The sequence below is a fragment of the Mesoplodon mirus genome (genome assembly GCF_964341445.2).
Source record: "Mesoplodon mirus genome assembly, chromosome: 9".
Taxonomy (NCBI): Eukaryota; Metazoa; Chordata; class Mammalia; order Artiodactyla; family Ziphiidae; genus Mesoplodon; species Mesoplodon mirus.
Window position 1 is genome coordinate 83414082 of NC_138985.1, and position 18603 is coordinate 83432684.

At 36.4% G+C, this 18603-nt stretch overlaps 1 protein-coding gene across 1 annotated transcript in view; it reads left to right on the forward strand.

The window, feature by feature from the left end:
* CFTR (CF transmembrane conductance regulator) overlaps positions 1-18603 on the forward strand; it is a 187313-nt gene that overhangs the window by 147353 nt on the left and 21357 nt on the right. The window contains exon 23 of the mRNA XM_082631970.1: positions 13892-14047. Coding sequence (XP_082488096.1) covers positions 13892-14047 — 156 coding nt within the window. The remainder of the gene's footprint in view (positions 1-13891; positions 14048-18603) is intronic.

Consider the following 18603-nt stretch of genomic DNA (forward strand, 5'->3'; position numbering starts at 1 on the left):
AATCTATATAATGGAACCATTTTATTCCATTTTATTTTATTTTTGTATTAATTTTTATTGGAGTATAGTTACTTTACAATGTTATGTTAGTTTCTGCTGTACATCAAAGTGAATCAGTTATATATATACATATATGCACTCTTTTTTAGATTCCATTCTTATTTAGGTCACCACAGAGCACTGAGTAGCGCTCCCTGTGCTATACAGTAGGTGCTCATTAGTTATCTATTTTATACGTAGTAGTGTATATATGTCAGTCCTAATCCCCCAATTCATCCCACCCACCTCTTTCCCCCTTGGTAAACATGAGTTTGTTTTCTACATCTGTGATTCTATTTCTGCTTTGCAAGTAAGTTCATCTGTAACATTTTTCTAGGTTCCACATATAAGCAATATTATATGATATTTGTCTTTCTCTTTCTGACTTACTTCACTCTGTATGACAATCTTTGGGTCCATCCATGTTGCTGGAAATGACATTATTTCGTTCCTTTTTATGGCTGAGTAATATTCCATTTTATATATATATATATATGCCACATCTTCTTTATCCATTCCTCTGTTGATGGACATTTAGGTTGCTTATACAAACAGCTCATGCAGCTCAATATTGAAAACAAACAACCCAATCAAAAAATGGGTAGAAGATCTAAATAGTCATTTCTCCAAAGAAGACATACACATGGCCAAAAAACACATGAAAAGATGATCAACATCACTAATTATCAGAGAAATGCAAATCAGAACTACAGTGAGATATCACCTCACACTGGTCAGAATGACCATCATCAAAAAGTCTACAAATAATAAATGCTGGAGAGGGTGTGGAGGAAAAGAAACCCTCCTACACTGTTGGTGGGAATGTAAATTGGTGCAGCCACTATAGAGAACAGTATGGAGGTCCCTTAAAAAACTAAAAATAGAGCTACCATATGATCCAGCAATCCCACTCCTGGGCATATAATGGGATCTTTTTTTTTTTAATTAATTTATTTTATTTATTTATTTTTGGCTGAGTTGGGTCTTTGTTGCTGTGCACATGCTTTCTCTAGTTGCGGTGAGCAGGGGCTACTCTTCGTTGCAGTGCGCAGTCTTCTCATTGCGGTGGCTTCTCGTTGTGGAGCATGGGCTCTAGGTGCGTGGGCTTCAGTGGTTGCGGCATGCAGGCTCAATAGTTGTGGCTCACGGGCTCTAGAGCACAGGTTCTGTAGTTGTGGTGCACAGGCTTAGTTGCTCTGTGGCATGTGGGATCTTCCTGGACCAGGCATCAAACTGCATTGGCAGGCAGATTCTCAACCACTGTGCCACCAGGGAAGCCCTGGGACCATTTTAAATGTGATTCTACTTGCAGAATATCTAATTGATTGCTACCTTACCAACTAAAGAAGCCATTAAATAAACCAAAATTATAACATGTTTTAGATTTTGCAACTTGAAACTATCTTCCATTTCAGGTGAGGGAAATATTTTGTTGCTGACTCCATCTAAAGTTTTCTTAAATTTTACGTAATTGACACTCTTCCAAACAAGTGGTGCTTTTTTTCTTAGCTTTATTCAATTTTCTTGTTTAGTTGGAGTTTTCATCAAGGTATGGATTGTTAAATTTTTTCCCAATAATGTACTAAATTATAATTATTTATGAAGCAATAATTTTTTATTATTTAATAAGCAAAAATAACCTTGTACTATTTTGAAGTGTTTTTTATGGATCCCAGCGCTGGGCAGAATTCACAGAAGTTACTCAAATATACGGATTCTGGAATTGATTCTTAGAGAAGGGTATGGTCATTCTCCCTACATTTTATGCTCTGTAAATGTGATTTTATATTCTCTCCAGATTCCTTATTCTGGGCCACTCTATAAATCTAGCAGGAGTATTATATTGTTTTGATTGCTTTCTTTTCCATTTAAATTGAGATAGAATACAATAGGGCCACTTCTTATGAAAACTGAATTTTATTTTATTTATTTTTTAAAATATTTATTGGGTTGCACCAGTCTTAGTTGCAGCTCACCAGCTCCTTAGTTGTGGCATGCATTTGAGATCTAGTTCCCTGACCAGGGATTGAACCCTGGGCCCTCTGCATTGGGAGCGCAAAGTCTTAACCACTGCACCACCAACGAATTCCCTGAAAACTGAATTTTAAAACTTCATCTCTCTGTGGTTTAATTTCAAACAGAGATTTTTTTTTTAACTAGGGAGATAATGGTCAGTAAGGTTTGTTAGGCCACCATCACTGTCATCAACACAGAAACAGACTGTTTTCACTTGCTTTTGCCATGGGTTTAGGAATGTTTGATAATTGGATGTATTAGGCAAAGTTCTGATAAGAAAAATGTATAGAGTGAGCAAAAATTTTCTACATCTTATGCTAAATGGCTTGAAATTGCACACTGGAAATTTTGACTTACCTTTTAGTCTAGTTAGGAAAAATATATTCACATACTACTAAAATTAGTTCTCTATTATATTTATGCTCATCAAGAATGAGATTTTTTTTTTCTGAGAGTAAAGTATAAATGGGCATAAATGGAAAGACTAGGTTTTAGACTGAATTTTCCCCTAATATTAGAATGAGGTTGTCTAAAGTTATGCTTTGAAACTAAGTAAAATTAATGGTTTGCCTTCATTCTTCCCTTCCATTGAGAAAAGCATAATTAATTACTCTTTCTTGCTTTATATATCAATGAATGCCATACGCAGCTAAGGGTCACCAGGATGGATGCCAAAAGTGCTGTGAAGTTATAACAACAGCAACAGATAGGTTGATCCACAGGAGGAATAGATTTGGCAAATTATTTGCTTCCCCTCCTCCTGACATTCTCCCATCCATTTGCTTTTCCAATGCTCACTTGCCCACTAAATTAAATACAAACAAGTCCTAGTAGAGTGACAGGGTTTCCGAGTCCTCGTTTTTGTAGGTAGTTTCCTTGATGCGAGAGTAGTAATCAGATGCTGTAAAATGAGGAAAAAGCAATATGCTCAGGCATTGCATCTTCTCTGAACCTTTATACAGGAAGCAGGCGATGTGTCTTTGCAAGACACTCCTTAGGTGCTTTGGGGGAATTGAAAATCACTCACATAAGGCTATAGATGTTTATAGAGTGCTCATCATGTCCTAAGCACTGTTTAAAGACCTTTATTTGCTATCACATTTGATCTTATTTTAACTCCAAAGGTAGATGTTATTACCCTTTTTGCGCATAATGGAAGAAAATAACAATCAGTTAAGTGAGTGAAGTAGCAGGGATCTCAAACTCAGATCTGTCTGACCTCAAAGTCCTATTTTACCTGCTTCTCTTAAAAGAAGAAAAAGAAGGAGCAGAAGAAAGAAGACAGAAAGAGAGAGAGATCTGTCACAGAAGATGTCAATCTAAAAGGGGAAATGTGAAATCCAGTAACAGCTAAAGCAGAATCACTCTGAAGCTAACAAGGCTGAGGTTGCAAAGAACTTCACTTGCCTGAGCCCCTTTCAAGGCCCTGTACATAATTTTGTGTTTATAATTTTGAAATCTTTATTCTTGAAAAGAGCTCCTCTCCCTCCCCCCAAAAATTATACCCTTGAATAAGAGATATATAGATAAAATGCTAAGGTAATTCAGAAGAGGAAGCAGTTATTAGCATTTGGCTGGGAGTTGGGCTATTCAGGGAAGGTTTTCCACAGGAAGTGGCATTTAGAATGAGGATTCAAGACTTAAACTGTGATTTGAATAATTAAGGTGGGTGAAGAAGGGTGCTGTAGGCAGAGGGAAAAACATGAGGCATGGAGCATATGTGGAAAACAATGACTGGTTCAGTCATTCGATGACTGGATGATGCATAAAGGATGTAATTGGATCCAAGATTGGTGCAAGTTGCTGCAGATTATGGATCTTGAGAGCCAAAGCAATAAAGGGAGGTGATAACTCAGAAAATCCTAATTGATTTTGCTACCACATGGTCTTTGAGAGCAGTGGTTCTCAAAGTGTGGTTCCTGCACCAGCATCATCTGCGTCACTTGAAAATTTGCAAGAAATGCATATTTTTGAGCCTCACTGAGCCCTACTGCCCAAGGGGTGGGGACAGTGGTCTGTGTTTTATCACACCTTCCATGTGGTGCTGATACATGCCCATCTACTTGTGAGAACCCATATTTAAGAGAGTCGTTAGGTGTAGAGTGATGTAGAAGAGCAAGGGTAGAATTCCAACTGTAAAGGCTTAAGGAATGGGTGATTCCTAAATTGAGGGGTTATATAGAACACCAATGTTGGTGGTGGGAGAGAGAAAACAAGAACATCTGTCTAGGAGGATGGGTATATAGAGGGATTTGCCTTTGTTCTGTAGGAGTAGTTGGGGGTTTTTTTGTTTGTTTTGTTTTGTTTCTTGACATAGGAGGAAAGGAGATAAGTGGAGTTAAAGAGAAGTGGAGTTAAAGAGAATCATTGAGCAAAAAGCTGGAAAACTGAAGGTGTTCTTATTAGGCTGCCTTAATATTTTAAGTCAACTTCCAAAATCATTGAAGTTGAGTAGTGTCAGTCCTCTGATTTTGTTCTTCTCCTTCAGTAATGTGCTGACTGTTCTTTTGCATCTCCATGTAAACTTTAGAATCAGTTTGCCATATACACAAAATAACTTGCTGTCATTTTGACTGGGATTGCACTGAATCTATAGATCAAGTTGAGAAGAACCAACATCTTAACAATATTGAGTCTTCCTATCCATGAACATGGAATATCTCTCCACTTGTTTAATTTTTCTTTGATTTAATTCATCACTTTTGTAGTTTTTCTCATCCTGATCTTGTGTATATTTTCTTAGATTTATACCTAAGTATTTCATTTTGGGGAGTGCTAATGTAAATTGTATTTTGTTTTAAATTTAAAATTCCACTTGTTCATTGCTGGTATGTAGGAAAGCAGTTGACTTCTGTATATTAACCTTGTATCCTGCAATCTTCCTATAGTCACTTATTAGTTCCAGGAGTTTTAGTATTAATTCTTTTGTACTCTCTACATAGATGATAACATCATCTGTGAACAAAAACAGTTTTATTTTGTTCTTCTCAATCTGTATGCCTTTTATTTCCTTTTCTTGTCTTGTTGCATTAGCTAAGATTAGGATGCTGAAAGCAGTTGTAAGAGGGGGCATTCTTGCCTTGATGTTGATCTTAGTGGGAAAGCTTCATGTTTTTCATCATTCAGTAATAATAGCTGTAGGGTTTTTGCAGAGGTTCTTTATCAAGTTGATGACCTTCCCCTCTATTCCTACTTTGCTAAGAGTTTTTATCAGGCATTGGTGGTGGATTTTGTCAAAGGCTTTTTCTGCATCTGTTGATATGGCCGTATTATTTTTCTTGCCCATTGATATGATGGATTGTATTAATTGATTTTCAAATGTTGAACCAACCCTGCATATCTGGGATATATCCCACTTGATCATGGTGTATAATTCTCTTTATACATTGTTGGATTTCATTTGTTAATTTTTTAAAACATTTTGCATCTATCTTCATGAGAAATGTTGATCTGTAATGTCTTTAGTTTTGGTATTATGGCAATGCTGGTCTCATAGAATGATTTAGGATGTATCCCTTTTGCTTCTATCTTCTGAATGAGATTGTAGAAAATTGGTAGAATTTCTACTTTAGGTGATTTGTAGAATTCACCAGTGAATCTATCTGGGATTGGTGCTTTCTGATTTAGAAGGTTATTAATTATCAATTCAATTTCTTTAAAAAGTATATGCCTATTCAGATTGTCTATTTCTTCTTATGAGTTTGGCAGATTGTATCTTTTAAGGAATTTGTTCATTTCATCTAAGTTATCAAACTAGTGGGCATAGAGTTGTTCATAGTATTTCTTTACTATTAATAATATGTATTAAGAGATGTAGTGACTTTCCCTCTTTCATTTCTTTAAAAAAAATTTTAATTGAAATATAGTTGACATACAATATTATGTAAGGTTCAGGTGTACTACGTAGTGATTTGACATCTGCATACATTATGAAATGGTCACCACAATAAGTCTAGTAACCATTCATCCCCATACAAAGTTATTACAATATTAACCACATTCCTTATGCTAAATAAGGTAAATATTCTTTCATTTTTGATGTTAGTAATTTGTGTCATCTCTCTTATTTTCTTAGTTAGCCTGGCTAGAAACTTATAAAATTTAATGATCTTTTCAGAGAACCAGTTTTTAGTTTCATTGATTTTCCCTACCAATTTCCTGTTTTCAATTGGTTGATTCTACAGTAATTGTTATTTATTTATTTTTCTTCTGCCTAATTTGGATTTAATTTACTCTTCTTTTTCTGGTTTCCTAAGATGGAAGCTTAGATTATTGATTTTAGATATTTCTTCTTTTTTGTATTACATATTCTTTTCTATACAAGATATTTATATTATACTACAAATATATATTTATTTTGTATGAGATATGTTAGATATTTCTATATTAGATATTTCTTCTTTTCTATAGCATTTAATATTATAAATTTCCCTCTGTACTGCTTTTGCTGCATACCACAAAATCTTATAAATTTCTTTTTTATTTTCATTTATTCAAAATCTTTTTTTCCCTTGAGATTTCTTTTTTAACCTATGTGTTGTTTAATGTCCAAGTATTTGGGGATTTTCCAGCTGTCTTTCTGTTATTGATTTCTGGTTTAATTCCATCATGGTCTGAGAGCATACATTGTATGAGTTGCATTCTCTTGAATTCGTTAAATTGTGCTTTATGACCCATAATGTGATTTATCTTGGTGAATGTTCCCTGTGAGCTTGAGAAGAATGTTATTTTGCTGTTGTTGGATGAAGTAGTCTATAGGTGTTAATTATAGCCAATTGACTGATGATTGTGTAGAGTTCAACTATATCCTTACTGATTTTCTAACTTCTGTGTCTGTCCATTTTTGATAGAGGAATATTGAAGTCTCAAACTTAATAGTGGATTCATCTATTTCTCTTTGCAATTCTGTCAGTTTTTGCCTCATGTTATTTTGACACACTGTTGTTAGTCATATACACGTTAAAAATTATTATGTCTTCCTGGAGTATTGGCCCCTTTATCATTATATGGTACCCCTTATCTCATAATTTCTCTTGCTCTGATATCTACTCTGTGTAAAATTAGTTACTACAACTTTCTTTAATTAGTATTAACATGGTATATCTTTTTCTGTACTTTTAATCTATTTATATATGCCTTTACATTTAAAGTGGGTTTATTTCTTTAAAGTGAAATTAGGGAAAGACAAATTCCATCAGGCTTCACTTATACATGAACTCTAAAAACAAAAAAAATGAACAAATATAACAAAACAGAGAGTCATAGATACAGAGAACAAGTGGTTGCCAGAGGGGTGGGCACTGGGAGGATGAGAGAAATAGGTGAGAGAGATTAAAATTTTTTGTAGTTGCTCTAAAATTTGCAATATATGTTTTCAACTAATCCAGGTCACCTTTAAAAAACACTATAGTGCCTCACAGGTCATGGAAGTATGTTATTATAACAAAATACAGTTGACCCCTGAACAAGGTAGAGGTAGGGGGTGCCCACCCTCTGCACAGTTGAAAATATCTTCTCTGTTTGTCCGAGGTTGCTCTGTACACATGGTCCCTCTTTATCCGCAGTTCTGCATCATCTAATTCAACCAACTCTGGATATTGTAGCACTGTAGTGTTTACTATTGAAAATAATCTGCATGTAAGTGGACTTGCACAGTTCAAACCTGTGTTGTTCAAGGGTCAACTGTATTCCCACATCCTCCCTCTTTGTCCCTTGTATTGTTGCTGCCATTCATTTCACTTATACAGAGGCATATATATAAACATACATAATTGAATACATTGTTGCTATTATTATTTTGAACACACTACTACCTGTCAGATCAACTAAGAATAAGAAAAATAAAATAAAAAATTTTACCTTCACTTATTCATTCTCTGATGCTCTTCCTTTCTTTATGTAGATCAGAATTTCTGACTTAAATAATTTTCCTGAGGAACTTTTTAAAACATTTATTGCAAAGCTGATCTACTGGCATCAAATTCCCTTGATTTTTGTTTGAGAAAGTCTTTATTTCTCCCTTATCTTTTGAAGGATAATTTCACAAGGTACAGAATTCTTGCTTGGTGGTTCTTTTCTCTCAACACTTTAAATATTTCACTCCATTCTTTTTTTGCTTGCATGTTTTCTGAAGAATAGTTGAATTTAGTTCTTTTCTTTGTTCCTCTATAAGTAAGGTGGTTTTTTTCCCTCTGGCTTCTTTCAAGATTTTTTCTTTATCTCTGATTTTCTGTAGTTTGAATATGATATGCCTATGTGTAGTTTTTTGGCATTTATCCTGCTTGGTGTTCTATGAACTTCCTGGACCTGTGGTTTAGTTTTTGACATTAATTTGGGGAAGTTCTGAGTCATTATTTTTTCAAATATTTTTCTTCCTTTCTCTCTTTCTTTTCCTTCTGGTATTTCCATTAGTGGTACATTGTACCTTTTGTAATTGTCCCACAGTTCTTGGATATTTTGGGTTTTTTTTTTTTTTTTTTTTTTTAGTCTTCTTCTCTTTGCTTTTTGGTTTGGAGGTTTCTGTTGTCATAGCCTCAAGCTTACAGGTTTTTTTTCCTTAGCCATGTTCAGTCTGCTGTGCCCATCATAGCCATTCTTCATTTCTGTTAAAGTGTTGTTGTCTTTTATCTCTTGCATTTCTTTTTTAATTTTATTAAAATTTCATTCTCTCTGCTTACACTATCTGTTCTTGCATGTTTTCTACTTTTTCCATTAGAGCTCTTAGCATATTATTCATAGTTGTTTTAAATTCCTAGACTGATAATCCCAACATTTCTGGCATATCTGACTCTGGTTCTGAAGCTTGCTCAATCTCTTCATACTGTGTTTTTTGCCTTTTAGTGTACCTTGTAATTTTTTTTTAAAGATTTTTTTTTGATGTGGACCATTTTTAAAGTCTTTATTGAATTTGTTACAATATTGCTTCTGTTTTACGTTTTCGTTTTTTGGCCACGAGGCGTATGGGATCTTAGCTCCCTCACCAGGGATCGAACCTGTACCCTCTGCATTGGAAGGTGAAGTCTTAACCACTGGACTGCCAGGGAATTCCCTACCTTGTGATTTTTTTGTTGAAAGGTGGGCATGACATACTGGATAAAAGAAACTGATAATTAGGCCTTTAGTGGTGTAACGTCTGGGGGAAAGGGAAGTGTTCTATTGTTCTGTAATTAAGTCTCAGTCTTTTATTGAGACTGTGCCCTTGAGCAGTGAACTTCACAAGTGGTCAGATTTTTCTCCCCCTTAGGTGCAACAGTACACTTGTGTGGGCTGGAGTTGAGTATTCTCCTTTCTTCGATCAGTTAGATTCTAATAAAAAACCCAGTAGGTTAGGTTCTGGTAAAATAGTTTCTCTTGAAGGAGGCCTTGTTAAGAAAAACAGAATGTTCTGTAATATTATGAAATTGTGGTTTACCACATCTTCCTGCTGGATGTACCAGAGGGTATTTCTATGTACTTCACTGTAAGATGAACTGTGATTGAGCTCCTGGAGGTAATACTTACAAAAGTGTGGGGACCTCTCTATGAATGACTTCCCTGGGAGGTTTTTACTCTCAGAATTGACCACACTGAGCCTCCAGCAATTTGTTGGTTACAGTTTAGATTTCCCTACCCTCGCTCAAGTTGCTATGGAGGTTTCTGATCATGGGTTTCTGCTCCAGTAAGTTGTGATTCTGTCTGTCTCTCCACTTGTGGTGGCAGTGATTTGCCCTGTGACTTCATTTTCTGAAGGATCTGAAGAGTTTTGATTATCAGTTTGCTCAGCTTTTCACTTGTTGTTAAGATAGAGTCATGACACCCAAATTCCTTATATGCTGGACCAGAAACTAGAAGTCTTGTTTTTCAATTTTTTTTGCCCCTTTGCCTGGCACATTGCCTAGCTTACTATATGTTAAATGCATGAATGAATGAATGGATTATACCTACTTCTAGGTCGTATGATTGATTACAGTAGGAAGTGATTCTTAAAATGTTATTCTGAGCAACTCTCTTAAGAATGTAATTTCTACTGCTTTGCCCTTAGAACCTTTAACAACATCTTGCAAACTGTAACAAGATGCCCCCCAAAAAACTTCTTGCATGGTGATTAAGAAGTAGGCTCACGTTTAGTATGGATCTTCCTTGACTTATGATGGGGTTGTGTCCTGTTAAACCCATCAGCATGGTGAAAAGATGAAAAATTCAATATTTTGTGTAGAAAAATGATCCAATCTTCATATTAAAACACTTTGTTCCTAGAAATTACTTTAGTGAAGAGATGTCCTATTACTTTCTTGGCTCTTAATTTAGGCCTTAACTTCACAGAACCTGTGCTTTAAATTTTATTTTCAATGCATGAGAAATGTAGAAAGTATTTCATAACTTTAACTTAAAAACAGTAACAAAAAAATGTATTTTTCTTTTCAGTCTCAAATAATTTTTTCTTAAAAGCTCTTGATTTTTGCCTAAATTTTTAACATCACCTTCCCCTAACTAGAATATCTCTTTCTTTTTTTCCTTTTCTCTTTCCTCTCAAAATACAGGCTGTGATTTTAATTTGGAGCTAGGTCTTTCGTGATAAACCTAGATTTAACAAAATGCCTCAGATGATATATTGTATATATTACAGTACTGGACAGTCCTCTGATTAAATAGATATTGAATCAGACTTCAAGGTCTGTTCTTTTGGGTGAGCTTATCTGCTTTCTCCATTTGTAGTCTCTTTAAAATACTAAGATGCCACAAACAATTCAAACAATATCAAGGGCTCAGATCATAGCAGCATGAGTGCATAGTATCTAATTGGTTTGTTAAACACATATGGAATTCTGTCTTATACTGGTTTTATAAGGAGCATAGTCTCAAGAACTTATTATGTTAGGAATTATGTTTTATTAATAATCAACATATAAAAGTTACAATTATTATAACTCTGGGGATCCAAATTTCATTTGATTTGGCATCTTGATTTCTGGAGACTAAAGGAGATGAAAAATAATTACAACAAGTTTCAATCTGTTGCAGTATTAAAATGGTGAATAAGACACTCTGAAAAGAATGTACTGAGACTGTTCTAGTCATGGTACAATGCAATTACAGCTAGCACCAAACTCAACACTGTTTAACTTTCCACATAACATTTTGATTTATCTTGATCCAAAGTTCTCAAAGAGGAGGTACACTGAAGTTACTAGAAAACATTGACTTGGAATTAAGATCTATCTTAAAAGCTTATTTGCGGGAAGTACTCTGGCCTTATTCAACAGATCACTGAGAAGCCTGGAAAAACAAATCCTGGAAAAGAATTATTATGTGCCAATTATATAAACAACAGAAGACTTTGTTATGTATGAACCAATTAGATTCCGCGCTGTTGAAAACCGTGTGTGACATAATGCAATGCCAGCAGTTCAACAATATAAGGAAACCAGAGCAATAGCTAAAAACTTTAAAGCTAAAGATTTACAAATTGCCTCTTAATCCAGTTTTATCCCAACATAAAACCTGTGTTCTCTAAACATTCAATATTTGCTTCTTAAGGAAAAGGAATGTAGTCATTTATCCTAATCATTAAAATCCTGGCTAATAATTTAAGAGTCTGAAACTCAAGGAACTTTTCATCAAAAGTGCTTGATATGACTTTAGAGCAGATCACTTCCTGCTCTTAAACTTGCCTTTGCTTCTCTTTCCTCATGCCTCATCTACACAGGGCATACTCAGATTGCTTATACAAAGCCTTACTGTTGTGTTTGGAAAATCATGATGTATGGTGAATGTGTTTGTACAACATGAGCTGATTCAGAAATAGAAGTGTGCATATGAAATTCCACAAGATTTTTAAATTAAGAGTTCATCTGGTAATTGACCAAAATTGACTATATCCATTTATTTATTAGATCTACTAAATAAGTTTATTCATTCATCTGCCCTCCCTCCCTTCCTCCCCTCCTTCCTTCCTTCCTTCCATCTATCTATGCACCTGCCCACCCACCTATCTGTCTGTCTGTCCATCCACCCATTCATCCTTCCATCTGACTGTCTCTCAGTCAATCCAAATAAGTTTTTATTGAGTATTTATGTGAGCCAACCACTATGCCAGGTACTGAGAATTCAGTGGAAAACAAGATAGATTACCCTGCCCTTTTTGAACTTATATTCTTTGGGTGAATACAAACAATAATCAAGGAAAGAATAAATAAAATAAATAAAATAACTACCAATTGTGATTAGTAGTATGAAGAACCTCAACAGGGTGTTATGTATAACATGTTGTTTATCTGATTTTCTCAGTTGTCTCAGAAAACAAACGTGTGAAAGTCCCATTATAGGGCTCTTATGATAGACAGAAAGACCATTGTGTCACTTTTGTTTATCAGCTTACCTAAAGGCCTAGTTTACTACCAGGTTCCTAATCAGTATTCAATAAGTTATTATTGTGGGTTTCTGTACGCTCTCAAGCATTTATTGTGGTCTGTAACTAGTTCTGGTTAAGAAACTGTTACTAGTCTGTAATAAGTATAGAAATTGAGAGTAAGCATTTAGAAATTCATTTTTTATTTTCTACTTTTTAAAGTACTGATGGTGGATTGGAAACTAAAACACAAAGCAAAACTGTCCTTTACCACAAATAGTGTAAAAAGCACGATTTACAAGACCATTTGTTCAGCTCTCTTGTAAAAAGGCCAAATGATACAAAAGAAATAGCAATAATGTAAAGGGAAAGAAAGAAACATTCAGTGCCACTAAATGTCGAGCACTTTATTCAGGGTTTAGTTAATGACTGCAGAAATGTTCTGTCCCACTCACAGCATCTTCCTCTAAGAGCTGGGTCTGGGCTGGCATCAGAACACAGAGTCAGCTCCCTGTGGGGCACACGAGGCACCTCTTCTCTCCTTGCAGTGCACAGCCTTCTCACTTCCATGCTGTGTTCTTACAGTCTTTAAGGAACAAGACTAGTTTTTTCTTTTCCTTAATATCCCTTTTGCTTCCTCAAATTCTCTTCTTGCCAATCAGAATGGATATAAAAAGTTGATTTGACAACTGTCCATGTGCTTATCCACTGAGGAGTGGTAAGGCCCAACCTGCCTTCTGTGAGAATGTGACTTATTCTTTATTTTAGGCCTAAACTCGATGCTCGCTTATTTTATTATGGCAGTATCTAAATATTAGAACTGTTGCAGATTTATTAATTTTCAAACACATATTCATGTTTGGAACTAGATCAAGCTATAGGTCTCTGCTTCTGGCTTGAGCCCATTCTCAAACATTATGTGCATTAAGACACTCTATCTTTGTTTTCTTCAATGCAAAATGGGCATTTTCAACCTTTTTGCAGTTAGTAAAGGTCAGTGATAAATGAACCCAGCATCAGGGGTCCAATCTGTTATGGCCAGTTGCTATATTGTCTTCCAGGGTTGCTCTGTCCCAGATCAATTTTGGTCAGAATTTGAAGTGTGGGGGGCTTCCCCAGTGGCACAGTGGTTGAGAGTCCGCCTGCCGATGCAGGGGACACGGGTTCGTGCCCTGGTCCGGGAAGATCCCACATGCCATGGAGCAGCTAGGCCCGTGAGCCATGGCCGCTGAGCCTGCGCGTCCGGAGCCTGTGCTCTGCAATGGGAGAGGCCACAACAGTGAGAGGCCTGCATACCGCAAAAAAATGAAAAAGAATTTGAAGTGTGCAAAAAGGTTTGAATGAATAAGTGAAACTTCCCCTGGTGATGATTTAAAAAACAAACAAAACAACAACAGCGACAAGAAAACGGTTCCAGTGGGGTTTTTTATTAACGTATAATACCAGATTACATTTATGGTATTGTAATATCTATCTGTCACAGGAGTAATTCCATCATTGATATTCTAGGTGGGCCTCTTGGGAAGAACTGGATCAGGGAAGAGCACTTTGTTACTGGCTTTTTTGAGACTGCTGAACACCAAAGGAGAAATCCAAATAGATGGTGTGTCTTGGGATTCAGTAACTTTGCAACAGTGGAGGAAAGCCTTTGGAGTCCTACCACAGGTAAGCCAGAAGGACTTAGCTAGTAAAAAAAAAAAATGACTAAGTACATTTTTCCCTTTATTTGACACTTGCACTCAAGAAATTCACATTTCCCTGCAAAATATATTCCCTATGTATCGCTGTCTTTTTTTTTCTGCAATGCAGCCTTTTCATAGGGAGATAAACTACTTCTAGAAGCTTGGAATTCTCTGACATACAGTTATTGAACTATTAATAGTTTTGATAGCTTTTTCCAGAAGACATAAACCACAGCAGGAACATGGGGCTTTTGTTTTTATCAACTTTTTTTTTCTGCTTCAGTGGTCTGAGCTCCAAGTTAGCAATCACAGCAGGTTGAGAAATGCTTTGCAAGATATAAAAGATGCTGCTGAAATAGCAAACACTTGGAAGCATGAAGTAGTGGAATTGAAAATAAAAAGTGTAATGATTTTTTTTGTTCTTTGAATAGAATGAACCGTGTCAGAGTAATCTGTAGCTTTTTTTTTTTTTAATGTCACTCTTTGATTTGGGTCACAAAGGATCTTCGGCCTCACTGGCTTAGTATCATTCTATCTGTGTTATTGTGCAAGAGGACTTTTTAATTATGAGAGAAATAGCAACAGTTCCATTTTTAAGTGATCTTAATGGAAACCAAGGAATGTCTTTACTGGGAGCAAATCTGAAAGGCATGGGCTGTATATCTACTGGTGTTCTCATCTCTATGGATATAGTTGCTGTTTTAATATCTTTGTTCCCTTTGTACTAATGGGCACTGAATCCTTTCTACTACCATGGTCCTAACAATTCTCTACTTTTAACACAAAATTAAAATGCCAGGAGCATCTCCAGGTAGATGTTACAGGCTACAAATCTAGCCTGAGAAAACAGCTTGTATTTCTTGATAGATTACCTCTGTGGAACATTTGCTCCTTTCATCTAATGAGGCACTAAATATTGTAACTGCTAGACTGATGCTTTTAATTCATTTGTCTAAACTTTGTCATGTTGCCAGAAGCTTCATCAAAAGCTTTTTCAAAAGTTCAGCTTTGGTTGAACTTTTGAAAAACAGTATTGTTTCTTCAGAAAGAAAAAAGGGATTGTCAGAGGGTCTGAAGTAAAGAAACACTGGGAATACAAGTATCCCAAGGTGACAGCGTTAGGCAAGGTAACAATGTTGAAGAGCATGGGATAGAATTTGGGTTTCCGAGAGGCACTGCCGTTCAGCTGACTCTGTTTTCTGATCCCATTTTAAACTACAGTAGTGAAACTTTTGTTCTTTTTTGTTGTTCTTGTTTATACAAATCCGCCCATTAGAATAAGCAAAGCTCTAAGAAATAATTTCAGTTTCATTGAGAATCCTTTAGTTTATCTGCCATGTGATGAAAAGATTTTTGTTTTATTATATGTTCTGTTTAGGAACCCAAATATGCAAAACGTAGAGGAAAACCAAGTGGGCTAGAATTATGAAAATTCTTTTTCTTGCCTCTCTGCCAACATGAATCTTCCAAACTTGCCTTTTCCCTCTTCTATGGCATCAAGTTTTTTATAAACTAAACAAGAAATACTTTGAGCTACGCCTTTAAAACTGTGTAATCGTGCTAATAAAAATGCTTCTCATTGTACATGTTTATGACCCGGTTTCTGGGACTGTCTTCCATTATCACAAGGATGTCTGTAGACAGAAGGTAATATTTCTTGTACAGTGACATCTTGAGAACGTTAAGTGAATGCCCAAGAAAGAGAGAAAGAGGATAAACTCAAACATCCAAACCAAGAGTTGCTTTTATTTTCCCAACTTTCCTTTGAAAGTTCAAATTAAGTATTTTTTTTCCTTTTCTGGAGTTTGATCTTTAAAAAGCAGAAAGAAGAAATTAAAAATCCAGGAACTATTTTTGTTTGCTTTTCCATCTTTTTTTTTTTTCCTTTCCATCTTTCTGACCTTGCAAGAGGTTCCCCAAGACCTCTGACATTGAGATAGCAGAGATCTCTAGGTCAATTAATCACTTGTTTTCAGACACATGAAACAGGAACTTTGAACAAGAAACTTCCCTCTCCCTCATAGTGATCCCGAGATGTCAGCTGTGGAATCACAAGATGTCATTAGTTTCGGCAGATTCTTGCAGTTTGTGTGTGTGCGTGCGTGTGTGTGTGTGTGTGCTTCCCTCCTGCAGGTAGAAAGCAATCTTAGAGAAGGTACCAGTGTGGAAAACACTACATTGTGTACATTTCAAAGTGGAGCCTTCTTTAACTTGTTCTACTTTACCTCTCAACTCTGAGAGCGTGGAGAAGACAGTGAGGCCTATCGTCAGAGTCCCGTTGGCTTAGGCAATTGAACACCAAGTCTTAAAATTGTTCATTCGCCTTGAATCTTGTTAATCACTTAATTCATGAAAAACAGAAAAATAAGTTTAAATTTAGTTTAAAGCCTCAGTTACAAATTTGAAAGGCTGCAAACTATAATTGGGGAATGACTAGGCCTATTCCTGCAATAAGACTTTATGATCTGAAAATAATCCATACCTGCATACGACTTCCCCCAGAGCTGGAGCATCTTTTGCTATCAGGGATATCAGATAGGGCCAAATCACGTATCTGTAGAGCTGAACAATGAAAGTGTGAGTGCAGCAGTTCACATTCAATTTCACAATAATTAACAATTTAATAATTAGTTATTAAACTACTTCCATATGCTTTAAATGATAATAAGTACCATAGGTTCCATACTTATGTAAAAGATACTGAGGTCCCAATCCCACCCATGAGCTTTCAGTGGGAACTCATTGCCCTAAGTCAGAGATCAGAGGAAGAAGCCAAAATGATAAATGAAGCATAGGTAATTAAGTATAGTGATGGAGGGCCGTGGGTAATGATGAGCAAGAATCCAGCTCCAAGCTCTGTCATTGCTACCTCCACCACAGAACTGTAGCCTTCCTTCTTTTACTCCCACTGCTGTGCTTTTCTCACCTTATTCTTTGGAATTCTCTATTACATGTTGCACACAGATTAAACTTTTTACAGTAGCATTCCAACTCTGTGATTTGCCAAGTCAAAAACCTTCTAGGACACCCCTTTCTTCACTGAATAGCATTCAGATTCTTCCATTTGTGGTTTAGGTCCCTGATAATCTGGTCCCAACCCAACCTGTCCAGTCAGATCCACCACTCCTCATACCTGGGCACCTTTAAGTTTCAGTCAAGCTGGACTTACTGTGCCGTGAGATATACCTCACTTCTCGCTCATTTCCTCTGTCCGCGCACTTCCTCTGTCTGAGATGATCTTCCTTCACTGGAGTCACTTTGGCATCTCAGATGTTAAACCCTGCCAGATGGTCTTTTCTGACTCCATCCCTTTCCCTGTTAACCCTGACTCTAACCCCAGCTCTCCACTCCCACATCCCAATCCCAGATGGGATCTAGAACTTTGTTTACAAATCTCTCCTGGTACTTCTCTATGTCTTATATTGGAATTATCTGTGTATTTGTTTAGTTTCCACTCAGTATTATAAACACTTTGTAGACATACTAGTTAAGGAAGCAAGACGTAAAGACAAAACCATCAACAATCAAATCTAGCAAGAAGAATAGAGTAGCAATGCTAAATTTAACATAGATTTTTTTTCCCTTACTGATTTTTCTACCTCTTACATAGCACATACAGTAGGTTACATGGTAGGAATTCAAGACGTCTATTTTTCTGCTGAGTCACTAAATGCTTGCTCTCTTTTACAAGAGGCTGTGGTTCCACCAGTGTCTGGGTTTTCTTGCCGTACAACCTTATGCAATTTATTTAATTTCTCTGAGCCTCAATCTCCTTGTCTGTAAAATGTGTATAATGGTAGTAACTACTTCATTGGGGTTTTATGAGGATTAAATGAGTAAAGGAATAAATAACTCGAAGTACTTAACTACTCCCCGGCATGTAGCAATTACAACACACTGTGTTATGCTGGTTGTTACTATTTTTTAGAGTGCTTTAAGGGTAGAGGAGCATGTCTCTTTCATCTTTGTATTGGATTGGAAATGAACAAATGAGTATTGACAGTTTCACAAAGAAGATGATGATGAAGGTGGGCCTTAAAGGGTCATAAAATGTGTAGGTTTTAGAAGGGTTGAGGGCAGGGGGCTGTGGAGAGGATATTCTAGGATCCTAGACATGGATATTGTAAACAGCTACAGAGGTGGAACTAGAAAGAGCTGTGGGGGCAAAATGGGCAGAGGAGGCCGCCTGTTAGGGAGCTTTAGGAGAAAGAGGGAAAGACTTCAGTAGTACTAAAGTGGTCAAGGAGTGGGTTGAGTCTTCTTGAGCTGGGAGGAGGGTAGTAAAAGAGCAGCCAAAGGGTATGCTGTGGCTGGCTGTGTGTGGACAGTGGACTTCAGCAGGCAGGATGGGAAGCAGGGAGATGGGCTCAGAAACTCTCTAGCTGTGATGTGGTAAGAACCTGGACTAAAGTGGAGAGGACAGTGGGCATTGGGCGTGGAGTGCCAAATTCAAGGGAGAAAAGAAAAATAACTAGTATGGACATTAGTGCAACACAGTTGTACTATTTCTGAGCCTAACCATTTGAAATTTGTGATCAT